The 12,653-nt window shown below is 31.9% G+C and overlaps 2 protein-coding genes across 6 annotated transcripts; one reads left to right on the top strand and one right to left on the bottom strand.

Moving 5' to 3' along the window:
* Positions 1-7,189: 7,189 nt before the first annotated feature.
* Positions 7,190-9,035, top strand: LOC129314978 (protein trichome birefringence-like 42). Its single transcript, XM_054958468.1, has 5 exons — positions 7,190-7,582; positions 7,745-7,919; positions 8,021-8,199; positions 8,292-8,450; positions 8,740-9,035. Exons 1-5 carry the CDS (start codon positions 7,305-7,307, stop codon positions 9,005-9,007), a joined length of 1,059 nt encoding a protein of 352 aa, XP_054814443.1. The 5' UTR covers positions 7,190-7,304; the 3' UTR covers positions 9,008-9,035.
* Positions 8,751-11,736, bottom strand: LOC129314979 (50S ribosomal protein L13, chloroplastic-like). Of its 5 annotated transcripts, none has more exons than XR_008594347.1 (5): positions 11,435-11,736; positions 10,768-10,953; positions 10,134-10,304; positions 9,473-9,617; positions 8,751-8,987 (listed from the first exon to the last, which is right to left on the bottom strand). XR_008594347.1 is itself a non-coding variant. In XM_054958470.1 (5 exons), the coding sequence occupies exons 1-4, from the start codon at positions 11,678-11,680 to the stop codon at positions 9,509-9,511; spliced, it is 720 nt and encodes a 239-aa protein (XP_054814445.1). In that variant the 5' UTR covers positions 11,681-11,736; the 3' UTR covers positions 8,835-8,987; positions 9,473-9,508. The 5 variants fall into 5 exon arrangements, 4 of the variants coding, with proteins under 4 accessions (XP_054814445.1, XP_054814444.1, XP_054814447.1 ...); XM_054958470.1 differs by having other exon boundaries at positions 8,835-8,987; positions 9,473-9,625; XM_054958469.1 differs by lacking the exon at positions 8,751-8,987 and having other exon boundaries at positions 9,271-9,625.
* Positions 11,737-12,653: the final 917 nt, after the last annotated feature.

Raw genomic sequence — 12,653 nt, 5'->3', positions numbered from 1 at the left:
ATCATATGTAACCAAAAAATAATAAAATTATTGGCACATTTTAAATTATACCACAAATGATATTAAGTTACCGTAAATCTTTAAAAAAAATTAAATAAAATATTGTGAATGACGCTGAGTCATTGTAGGTATCAAATCTGTATTAAAAGTTTCTAATTAAATTATTTTCTAAAAAGTTATCTTTCAAAATCCCTTTTATTCTTTTAGGGTTCATCATGAGTAATATTAGATCACCATATGCATTTAAAGCTTCAATCAATGTGAGTAATACTAAATTATTGTAGGTTTTAATACTGATTAAATTTATTTAGTTATTATCCAAAGTACTTTTTGGGAATAAGTTCTTTCAAGATAAATATATAGCAATAATAATAAAGGTTAACCCAAAACTAGATTTCTTTTTGTTCAAAAATCAAGGAATTAAATATTTAAATACTAATACCTTAAATTATGTGAACTTTAATTTCTATCACAGGATACATAAACATTAAGCTTTATTACTAAGTCAAGTCCTTCTACATAAATAAATAATTTATTTTCATAAATTTTTCATCCATTTCTTTTTTTCTTTCATGTGATTATAATAAAAGGTAATTAAGATATGATTAAATGATCAATTTAATTTTATAAAATTAACTTAGTATAATTGTTCACATAAACAGGTGTCGTGAGGTATTTAACATCTTCTTCACACGTAATCAACTCCCACATCCTTCTTCACAAACCATCATTTTTTCTCTTATATGGTCTTATAAGGTTTTCTTGAAATTTTGGTTCATGACTTTCATCTTTCTTAATTTATCGATTTCCATATCTAAGAAATTCATGATCCGAGCGTGGCATATATATAGGATGAAAATAATGAAATATATATGGATATTATCTCTTTTAATATATATTATTATGTTTTGAATTTAACCATTCATATTTATTATTCTATATAATTATTTTTTATTTTAAACATATATTATTTAAAATACATCAATTGATTGACTACGGATTGGACCATAGTATTAATTTTAAAGTCAACCCAATAACATATGTAGGAGGCAAGGTGGTGATCCCGGCATTTCATAGGTGTTATGGGAATTTTTTTATTCTTATAAAAATGTAAAAATTAATGTTAATCTCTCATACTTTAAATTGTTTTTACTTTTATCTTTCATGTATTTGCTTTTGGATTCGTTATTGATTTAGACTACTGTTTAACTATTAAATTGTGTCAACAAGTTCATTCACCAATTGAATCTGTTTTTCTCAATATTGAGTAAAAAAAAACTCAACTAGTTCATTCACCAGTTGAATCCGTTTTTCTCAACAGTGACTAAAAAAACTACGTAAAAACTTTGTGAAAACAACTTAATTAAAATCTGAACATAAGGATGAGTTCGCTGCTCATGCTAGGCTTAGCTTTAAACTGCTATCGTTCGGTTTGAATAAGTCAAGTCCCCTTAGTCGATTTGCTCAAATGGTCTTCCTTATCTTCCCAAATGTTCAAAGTAGTTTTGGTTTAAAAAAGGAGCACCAGCCGAGCGCCCTGAATGAACAAGAAATGGACAGTAAAGGAAATCAATGATTCTTATTCAATTGAGTTAAAGTTAGTAACATGTCGATTACACACCGGAGGTTGGTAAGAATTGAAGGCTTGATCGGACTGACTCAGTGTAACATCTCAATTTAAATTTTAATAGTTAATTTTAGTTAATAGAAATTTTAAAAAATATTTAGAGGTAAATAAATTAGTAGAAAATGATTATTAAATCTAATTTAGGATATAATCTAAATTAAAATCAAAAAAATTAAAAAAATTATTAATTAATTAAAAAAATAAATAAATATTATTAAATTATTATTATTATTATAAAAAGAAAGAAAGAGAAAAGGTATGAGAAAGAGGAAGGAAAGAAAGAAGAAAACGCAATCGGTGGCTTTCGGCACATGATTACGTATAAATAATAAAAAAAAAGGAGAAGAAGAGAGAGGAAAGAAGAAATAATAATAAAAATTGTGGGACCCACTGAATTTTTATAAAAACTCACCTGTTTCCTTCGTTTCTTCACTTCTTTCTTTCGTGCGCGAGCTGAGGCAGAATGAGCGTGAGTCGCCGGTGCGGGAGATCTGAGTTTTTAAGGTAAGAGTTTTTAATAGGATATTTAGGGTGTGATTTTAAGTTTTTCAAGACTAAGTAAGTGTTCTAAAAAAAATTTTTAGTCATCCTGCCTCTTTGATTTTTAATTTTGTGGTGGTAGAAAATTTAGGATCTGGAAGAGGGATAAATTTATGTTGAATAAATATGGTTTATGAGGTTGTTAGTAGTATAATAAATGTTCTAGAGTATAAATTTATTGATGATCTTTGAATTTATGGCTTATGGATCAAATTCTAAACTAGATCTAAAAATATATGTTGATTTATTGAGATTTAGATGATTATTTGGGATGAGAAATGAATTATTATGGCTATAGGATTATGATTTTAAGTTAGAGATTCAATTTTTAATTTTTGGGTATTTTAGGTGCGAATTTGTGAAATAAAAAGAAAATTTTAATAATAGAAATTAGTTTAGAAGTTGATTTTTAGATTATTAATGTTTATTGATAAGTAAAAGAGGAGTTAAAAATTTTACTTAATAGTATTAACTCTAGATTTGTATTAAGATTTAAAATTAGGAATTATGTTATATTTTTAATTCTATTATTAGAATTATTTTATTAGTTTCAAAAATTGAAACTAATATTTATAAATAATATGTTATTTGTAGATTGTATTATTGGTGAAGATTGTGGTGGGAGAGAAATTGTAAGGAATAATTTATTGAAAAAGCCATGAGGTAACCATGCTTTTAATTTGTGATTAGTGTTATTTCATGTTAATTGGGTGATTATTGAGAAAATTATGAATTTTGTAATATTATATAATTGTGCAATATTATTATGAATTTTGTTTGATTATTGTGGGAGGTGTTGGGAGATTTGTTATTGTTGTATTTATGTGCCACGTGGTACGTCCCTATTGGAGCTCAATAGGTGGCTTATAAGGGCTCGGGCTAATCTACCTTTGGCCGGGTAATTTAGCACCGAGTGAGGGCTACGGCTCGAGGTTAATGGAGGGATATAAGGATGGTTGTTTGTGTGTATTGTAATATTTCTTATATTTTGTTGGAATTATATTATTTTTGGTTCCCACTTAGTAAGCACACACTTAACTGTTTGTACACACTATCATAAATTGGCTTTGGTTACTGAGACTTTTGAGTCTCATTATATGGTTAACAATTTTCAGGAGAAGTGCCACGAGTGACACGTGGAGGAGTCCTAGAAGCTTAGTGGCATAGATCCACTGTCTCTTTTGGGTATTTGATTTATGATTTATAATGTGTTATATTGCCAATATTAGGGCTTTTTGTTTATTGACAATTATATGAATATATAAATGTAATCATGCCTTTCAAACTATTTCTATTTTTGGTATATTTTGGATGACTGTAATTTTAATATTTGATTTACTTTGGATTGGTTAAATGGCATGATTATGAGGCCAAATAACTGGCTTGTGTTGAAAATTGACTAAATTGTTTATTTTACTTGTTGGGAGTATAAGGATGGACAAATGTGATTTAGTTTACTTGTTGGGAGTATAAGGATAGACAAATGTGATTTAGCCCAATGGCATGTGGGAGGTAAAAATTTATCTGAAATGTTATATTGTGTGAGTTGAAGCCAATTATAAAATATTTTATATTGAAATTATTGATATAAAAAAATGTGTTGGGTGGCTGTAACCTAACTATGGTTGAGTTAAATTATTTTAAAAAAAAATTTTGTGTGTTACACTGAGAGTAGGGAAGATAGGGGATAAAGTCTTGTCTTCCTTATACGATTCCTTAAATTTTGAAAGCACTTTATTAAGTTTCAACGAATCCTGTGCAATTCTATTTTTTAGCTCAATTGGTAATGTGTTTTATAAGGGGAATGGGTCGGCCATACAAGCACTCTAGTTGATTCTCAAGTAAGGCATTAATAAATCTCACATTAATTGAAATGTTTGATCTTTCCTAGTCAGTCAAAAGATGAGGAGTAAGTTTCTCGAGGAGAGGCAGGTGGTAGAGGCGTTAAACTACATTACATGGATGGCAGGAGGAAACAAATGTCTGAAGTGGACCGAGTTAGTTAAGATTCTCACATTTGATCCTGCTTTCAAAGGCGAACCCAAGGAGGAAGTTCTATAACTATGCCATCCTTCAGGATGACATACTTATAGTTGCCTCACAGATTGCCAAAGCCTATCAACTCTTTTTGGAAGAGATAGGTGTCACCATTTCCCTACCTAATAATTTAGTTTCTCATAAGGGATGTTGTGAGTTTGGGAAGAGATTTTGTGTTTGGGATAGGAGAATTGATGTCTCTCTTATCTCAATGCGGGCCCTCCTTATAGCTCACCACCCTTATAGACTGACGTCAATATATAAAAAAAAATAGAAATTCAATCGATTGTCGACACTAAGTAGGTGGCGTGGGTTTTAATACCCTTGCCAGGTGGCTCTCTTCTACGAATGAGGAGAATTTTAACGTTGTATGACCACTATCGACTGCCCGTTACTTAGTGATTGGGACGAGGCATGCCTATATCTAATTCCTTGATCAGCTTAATGATAACCCGATTAAGAGATTGGATGAAGGACTTGAAAATACCCAATATTAAGTATTTCACTTACTCCGAGAATTTTGAGTTCTTTGAATGGATGTGCCTTCGATCATGGATGTTTTAGTGGTTGCTGTATGTAAAATTTTATTACAACACCCTACCTTAGCAATCTTTACTCCTCTTGCTTCACCTTTATCTGATAGGGGCATCGCCTTATTAATCTAGGGGCTTGTGTGAGGGGCATCTTTGTCTGAAAATGGTGAGATCATTAGTGAAAGAAGGACTAACGACAATCCTATCCTAAAGGAGGAGCAAGAGTAAGAGCTCAAATTTGAACAGAATTGCGAGATAGACAATACGAAAAAGCCAAGAGGGGAGAGCACTTAGACAATTCACCGAGTACAAGGAAGTTTACTAGTAGGAATTCTTCAAGGTGTATTGCCAGTAGGCAGAGCATTAATTCTTTCAACTTTTCTTGCTTTAGTAGGAGTTGCATGTGCCTTTGCTTTGCCTGGCTTTCTTCTTCTCTTTTTATTTATTATAATAGTTTATTTATTTTATTGTCCACCCCTTACTATAACCTCTTTCATGTTAAAAGTCATAAAAGGAAAGTTTTCCTTTTATTTTTATGCAAATTGGCTTTATTTTAATGGGTTTTTTTTTTCTTTTTGTTTGGTGCTACAAACTTATGTTTCTAGACATTGAAAAGGAGAATTTAGTGAATCCCTTGTAGGTTGTGCCACAAGTGACATGTTTCTTATTTCACTTTAAAATAAAAGAAAAAAACAAAAGGATAAGACACTTACTCCTTCTATGCTTTTTCTTTAGTCTTTATCTTCAAGGTGTAGATGAAGGAGTCCTTTCTTTCATTCTTTCTTGCCTCCTTTTGGTGATCTTTCTTTTTTCCCCCTCTTAATTATGCCCATAAAATAGTTTTTTTTTATTGTCTCAATGAGGCGCCTAAAAGAAATTGTAAATAAAAAAATGATAACAAAATTTCTTTAAAATATAAAAATAATAATTTGATATTTTGAAATGCCATAATTTTTTTTATGGTCCCTAAAGATTTTTCTATTATTAATAAATTTATATAAATTAGTAAATTACCCTTATTAAAAATAAATAATTCATAAATTTTGTTTAAATATTCACAACTTTTCTTCTCATATTGCTATTGTAATAACAAATAAAAAATTTAACATGTACAGTTATAATTTGCTGTTGCATTATTGTGAATATGAGAAGAAAAATTATGAATATTTAAATAAAACTTATAAATTATTTATTTTTAATAAAAATAATTTATTAATTTATATAAATTTATTAATGATAAAAAATTTTATAGAGACTTACACAAATTATGATATTTAGAGAGATTAAATTATTATTTATATATTTTAATTTTTTTTTTGGTAAACAAGTACTTTTTATTTTTGTAAATTAGAAGTGGAAAGGTTGGCCTAGAAAACTAGAATCTAGATACGCAACGCAACGCACCAGCAACACTGACAACAGTCCACCACCTCACGCACTGATTGGCTCTACTCCAAATTTTTTTTTATAAATCATTTTTAAATTATCCATTAAAACTAATGTTAGTTAAATAGAATTATAAAATTATGGAAAGAGCATCTTAAAAATTAAAATATTACACTTCTTTTAAAATTTTACTGAAGAGTACTTTTAAAATTATACGTTAAATATCACAAAAAACTTATATAAAAAATAGAAAATTTTTTCAGAATATAACTTATAAAAAGCATTAAATATCATGAAAACTAAAAAAAGAGTAACATATATGAAAAATAGAAAAACTTTTCAGAACGTAACTTGTAAAAAACACATGAAAGTATACTTTAAAAGTACCCTCTATTAAATATTATTTTCCTACGCATGTGTTAGAACTTGGAATCTCATCATGTGATCCAGGTCTGATATATTTTTCTATTTCAAGTAATTGCTTCTTTTATTCATAATCCGCATCTATAGAAGCATCGTTTCCCGCAAGTCTCGTATTCATACTTGACCCCCATAGCATTCGTCTTTTATGATGATGATGATGATGATACATTTTTTATACCCAAAAGCAAAGCCAGAAATTTGGAAAATAATTTTTATTATGCATATTTATTATTTAATAATAAATAATAATAATTTTATTTGTTTTCAAAAAAATAAAGACCCGAACATTATTTTTATTATAAATAATATCTTATTTTTGTTACTCTTGTTCTTGTTTATTCTGCGTATTAAAAAGACAGAGGACCTCATATGTGACTGTAAGGTAAGGGGCACAAAGCTGAAATTTTGAAAGATTTTGATTTGATTGGAAATTATGAGCCATTTTATTTTATTTCTTTAAAATTTGTGTAAATAAAATCGATGATTCTTTTTTTTATTTAGTCGTGTGTGTGGCAAAAATGTTAGTAACCATTGGTAAACTGATGAAATACATATTTCCAAATAGGAAAAGCAAAAGAAAGACGTTGAAAGTTGAAAACAAAAAAAACAAGAAGCTTTATATTAAATGAATGGGAGGCAGAAAGAAGTGAGCAAAATGTGCCAAAATTTCAGCACAAAGAAGCAAGCTAGTTGAGACCCAAGTGGCAAACACGGAGAGAGTCAGAGAAAGATTTGAAGACAAATTCAGAACCAAAAAAATGAAACCGAGGTTGAGTCGTCTGCTACTAATATTGGCATTTCAATGGAGTGTGGGTCTTGTTGCAGTGCAGGGCAGTGCATTTGGGCATGAAGACGGAGAAGAAAGGTGTAATCTCTATGAAGGAAGTTGGGCCAGTGATTCCTCATATCCTCTCTATGATGCCTCCAAGGATTGCCCCTTCATCGTCGGTCAGGGCTTTGATTGCCTCAGAAATGGCCGACCTGACGGGGATTTTCTTTCGTACAGATGGAAGCCCTCTGCTTGTGATCTCCCCAGGTTTCATCTTCTTCCTTGAGACTCTTCATCTTCATGTTCTGGGGGTTTCAGGTTTCGGTTATTCCGTATTGAAATGGCAATGTGCTTTATTATAATGATTTTTTTTATCTCTGTTACTTTCTTCTGAGTTTGAATGTGAAAGCGTGTATATGGGTGGTCCAGGTTTGATGGGAAGAAATTCTTGGAGAGAAACAGGGGAAAGAAGATATTGTTTGTTGGGGACTCCATTAGCAACAACATGTGGCAGTCACTTGCGTGCATGCTTCACTCTGCAGTACCAAATACAAATTACAACTTCATGAAGAAGCCTAAGAATCTCTTGATATTCCTATTTCCGGTTCATTCTCCAATCTCTCTCTGTCTCGCTGCCTACAGATTAACTTTATCGTCTAATTTTTTTTTTCCTTTTTTTTTGCTTCTCTTTCCGTGGGATTATAGGAATATGGAACTGAGATTACTTGGTTGAAAAATGGGTTTCTGGTGGATTTGGTGAAAGATAAAGAAAAAGGGAGGATTCTGAAGCTGGATTCTATAAGTTCTGGGGACCAGTGGAAAGGATTTGATACCTTGATTTTCAACACCTACCATTGGTGGACTCATACAGGATCGTCTCAAACGTGAGCCTCTTTACTTCAATGTGGCAGAATTTATTAGAGAAGGTAAAGTTGGTGGTGGTGACTAATGGCTTCATTTTATGAATGTTGAACAGATGGGATTACTTTCAAGTGGGGAATCAGATTATAAGAGACATGGATCACATGGAAGCTTACAAGATAGCATTAACCACATGGGCCAAATGGGTTGATTCTAACATTGAGCCTTCAAAGACCAAAGTCCTGTTCCAGGGCATTGCTGCCTCCCACGTTAAGTAAGTAATTTGGGTTTTGAAGTTTGTTTTACATGATTTCAAGTATGTTACACCGTTAATCTTGAATCTAATCTCTGGAGAGAGAGAGAGAGAGATTATACTCATTTATGTAGAATCTAATGCAACATCAATTTACTCCACTGGAATTCTAATGTTCATAAATGATTCTGACGCAAACTTGCAAAATAAGAAATCTTGAAGTCCTACCACTCTTATCACAAATCTGATATGGTGAGTATTATCTCCTAAAAGAGGTTTGATGATCTTTGTTTCCTTGAACATTTTAAAGTGGGAAGGGCTGCCTGGGAAAAACTCGGCCAGAGCAAGGGGCAGAGCCGCAGTATCCCGGCGTTGACATAGTGAAGAGCATTCTGCGGAACATGAGCACACCAGTTCATTTGCTTGACATAACCATGCTCACACAGCTTAGGGTTGATGGCCATCCTTCCATCTTCACAGGCCGAGGTGCTTCTTATGTTGACTGTAGTCACTGGTGTCTAGCTGGTGCTCCTGATTCTTGGAATGAACTCTTGTATGCTGTTTTGATTGGCAACTAATTAATAATATATACTTCTTTATCTCTAATCTTGGTTTTTTTTCTCTCACTGTTTTAGAATCAGGAAATCATGATTCTATAATTGACACGTACGAATGCCGGATAACTCATCTAACTAGAAACAATAATTACACCGTCCTCTTTAACATTGGAATGCCTTACAGATCCCTATTCCATGATGACCTTCTTGCTCAGTTCTATCAAATCACTAGCAGCATTACTCTCGCTTATTGTAGCTTATTCACGTCTTTTCTTTCATTCAGATTGAAAACATTGCCACAAATTGAAATTCATGTTAAAGAACTAATACATATCTATGAACTGAAATCTACAACAAAATATTGTCTCCAGAATTTGACCATGGAGCTTGAAAGAAAGCAATCAAGACAATAATTAGATACCACTACAGGCAATGTAAACGTCAAAATAAATTTGAATCTGGATTCCATAAGACAGTAACCAGTACTTGTCATATCTCATCCTCTGTACATCTCAGCTGTGTCTACCTCGGCTTTTGTATTCTTTTATCCCTTATCGGCAACTCAACGGGCTTTTGGGCCTGATGTGGGTGATCTGGGCCCTTAAAAACCTTTAGGTGGGTGAACAGATTTCTGCCAAGCTGCACGTACCAGTCCTTAATTATTGTGGATATAACAGCAAACAAGCATATAAACACACGCACTATTCACTTCATGTAATTGTATTGAAACTACAAGCATCATTATGGATAATGCAGAGTTATGACTTCAAGAAGGGCCAATCATATACATATTGGCGAGATGTCAATCTGAACAATCGGCTTACTAAATGACAGAATATAGCTTCATATATAAAGTTCAAAATTTAAAGAACTATCCTATATAAGTAAAAGGAGAAGAAATCTTTCAACGAAATGATGATTGATATGATTACAGTCAGGATAACATCCCCACACACAATTTTCAAGAAGGCTACATTTCATAAACAATTTTATGTTATTCCCCTCTTATTTTACTGTAAGAGAATTTTTAAGTGGTTTTAAATTCGAAGTCTGCAGCTAGATGATATCAATATCACCATCTAAAACAATTGATTCACTTTAATGCAATACAACTGCCTCATCAGCCATACCAACCAGTACAGCTTACCCTTCCTTTAGGAAGCATGCCACGAACAGCATGTTCAATAATTCTTTCTGGAATTCTCTGCTGTAGTTGGGCAAATGTCTCCACTTTCATACCACCAGGTCGTCCAGAATGTCTCCTATAAAGCTTTTGGGTCCTCTTTTTCCCAGATACAGCAACTTTTTCTGCAATCACCTTTTGAACCCCGAAGTAGAGGAGAAACTTTTAGACTAGAGAAATTATATAAAGTCTTGTACATATAACAACACTATTCTAGGCCATTCACATCAATCAGATAGAAGACGAGGGGGGAAAAGCCATTAGTTCAACATAAGGCTCAGGCAATTGGTTAAGTCTTAAGTCTGAGGTTACGAAATTGGTTGAGATCATTCCCTTCTCAATTAGGACACAAATTTAAGAGTAAATGTATATATAATAGTGCATTAACCATAAAGAAAGGAGTTCCAAATTAAAGACCTGACAACTATCAAACCAGATTGTCCATGTGCAGAGCATATCATACCACAACGACCAAACAATGGTATCCTCTTCCAGTAAAAATAACAAACACAGAGATGACGCGTTGTTGATGATTTAATGTAGTTTACATATCAGGTGATGGCACCATATGGGTGTAAAGAGACTTAAAAATTCTAACCACAATTGCAAAGGCACCCATGTCCACGCTGGGAGTATAGGCTGCCAGATTTTTCCCTCTGATATAAATAGCAATTGTCGATGCTAATCTCCCGAGAATTTTGTCTGAAGCATCAACAATGCACCATGGTTTATCTGTATTCACATGATCTGCAGCTTTTGGATACGAGGTCATGTTCCAAATGTCCTGCATTTTTTTAATGGGTGATACAATGATAACTGTTCGATAAAGCATCTATACATTTTAAAATGTAAAATGCATGGTAAATTAGGCGTCAAAATAAAACTTCAACAGGCCCATGTGAGAATACAGCTGTACTTTTAGACAAATGAATTTAATTTCAACAATACAGAGGACGTAGAAACAATGTGCCACAAAATGTTTGCTCAGACATGTTCTAAAGAATCTAACAAATTATTAAGCCCAATAGTCGTAGACAAAATTGGATTAAGCAAAGCGGAGGAGAGCACTAATGAGCACCAACCAGAGTTTAAAACTTCGCATTTCTAGCCTTTCTTTCAATCGACTTGAAGAATTGAGCTTTCCTTTCCTTTCCTTTTTTGGCAGGTTTTGAATTTCGATTTCTAGTATCGAGTTGCCGAAGAATTTGAATAAAATTGATCAACTAAAACGCAAGTTCAAGGATATAAGATGGCAGGGTTTTTACTGGGCCATTGGCTTTGGACTCCTCGAACATAAATCGTTCATCTTTTGGAGCAATGGAGAGATCCAGGCAACGAACCTGAAGACTTTCCCTGGAGTTAACGGGAACACTGGGCCAGATAGAAGACTTCGATAATGCCAATCGGAATCCAAGAAACGAGGATTTAGCATTTGAGCTCTTGTGAGGAGAAAGAGATGGGGCTGAAGTCGAGGGGAACGTCACTGAGGTTGAACCACAGACCAGAGCCATAGTTGCTCATGCCCTCTCGCCTTCGCAGCGATCAGTGCTACTGGTCCTGTTTTCTGTAAACAAAAGAACCAAAAAAAACCTATTTAATAATGTATTTTCAAAATATATTTTTTTAAAAAATAAAATATTATTCTAAAAAATAGAAAAATAAAAATAATTTTTACATATTTTAAAATTATTATTCTAAAAAATAAAAGAAAATGAAAAAAATTATTTTTATTGTTTTTTTATTTTCAAAACATGTTTTATAAAATATTAATTCTCAAAATAATAAAATAAAAATAATTTTAAACTATCTCTATGGATGATATTTTTCTTTTGTTTTTTCTTCCTTACTTCCTTCCTTCTAGAAAGTTAATTGTCAACTTTGTTAATTTAATTTCTCAAACTACAAGAGGATTAAAATTTAAATATAAACATTACCCTATACAATCCTTGAGTTTTTAACTATTTAAAAGATTATTCCTCACATTTTAAACATAAAATTATAAGAATAGAATTTTTTTAAATATTTTTTTGACATAAAATTATTTTTAATATTAGAAACTAGTATTGTAAACAATTAAAATTATATGAATCGTGTTACACACCGAGTCACAAATACAAGGCTTGCATCAAGTCAAATTACAAATGCTGAATTTAATCTCATTGGATCTATCAACTCTAAATAATTAATTTTTCTTTTTTTAATCCACATTTGGATAACATTTTTAATATACTCACTCGTCCTTCTAACATTTTTTTCCCTCATCCATTCTATCTCGTTGGAGTACTATAGTTTACTTTTTCTTTTCCCATTTTTTGTGATAGTCTTTTTTCGAGACAAAAGAGCCAAAAACTTGGTGGACTAATACATATTTGTAAGATCTTTTTGAGCTCCAAACTTTTTCATCAGATATTTGGCATGGCTGTATTTCTTGACATGGAGTGTAATACGAAAAAAAAAAAACTCCTCAACTTAAGTTTAATTGTA

This window comes from Prosopis cineraria, unplaced genomic scaffold, assembly GCF_029017545.1.
Source record: "Prosopis cineraria cultivar Desert tree isolate PC_DT_omini unplaced genomic scaffold, ASM2901754v1 PC7, whole genome shotgun sequence".
Taxonomy (NCBI): Eukaryota; Viridiplantae; Streptophyta; class Magnoliopsida; order Fabales; family Fabaceae; genus Prosopis; species Prosopis cineraria.
Note: the sequence above shows the minus strand (reverse complement) of the source record. Positions and strands in the feature narration are given on the sequence as shown.

Bases quoted from the DNA above. Each gene is read 5' to 3' on its own strand.
- LOC129314979 (XM_054958470.1), bottom strand. From the start codon at position 11,680: ATGGCTCTGGTCTGTGGTTCAACCTCAGTGACGTTCCCCTCGACTTCA. The intron at 10,305-10,767 runs GTTAGAATTTTT...GGGGTTCAAAAG, and splicing joins TGGGTGCCTTTGCAATTGTG to GTGATTGCAGAAAAAGTTGC. The intron at 9,626-10,133 runs GTAAGCTGTACT...TGGTACGTGCAG, and splicing joins GCATGCTTCCTAAAGGAAGG to CTTGGCAGAAATCTGTTCAC.
- LOC129314978 (XM_054958468.1), top strand. From the start codon at position 7,305: ATGAAACCGAGGTTGAGTCGTCTGCTACTAATATTGGCATTTCAATGG. The intron at 7,583-7,744 runs GTTTCATCTTCT...TGGGTGGTCCAG, and splicing joins TCTGCTTGTGATCTCCCCAG to GTTTGATGGGAAGAAATTCT. The intron at 8,451-8,739 runs GTAAGTAATTTG...AACATTTTAAAG, and splicing joins ATTGCTGCCTCCCACGTTAA to TGGGAAGGGCTGCCTGGGAA.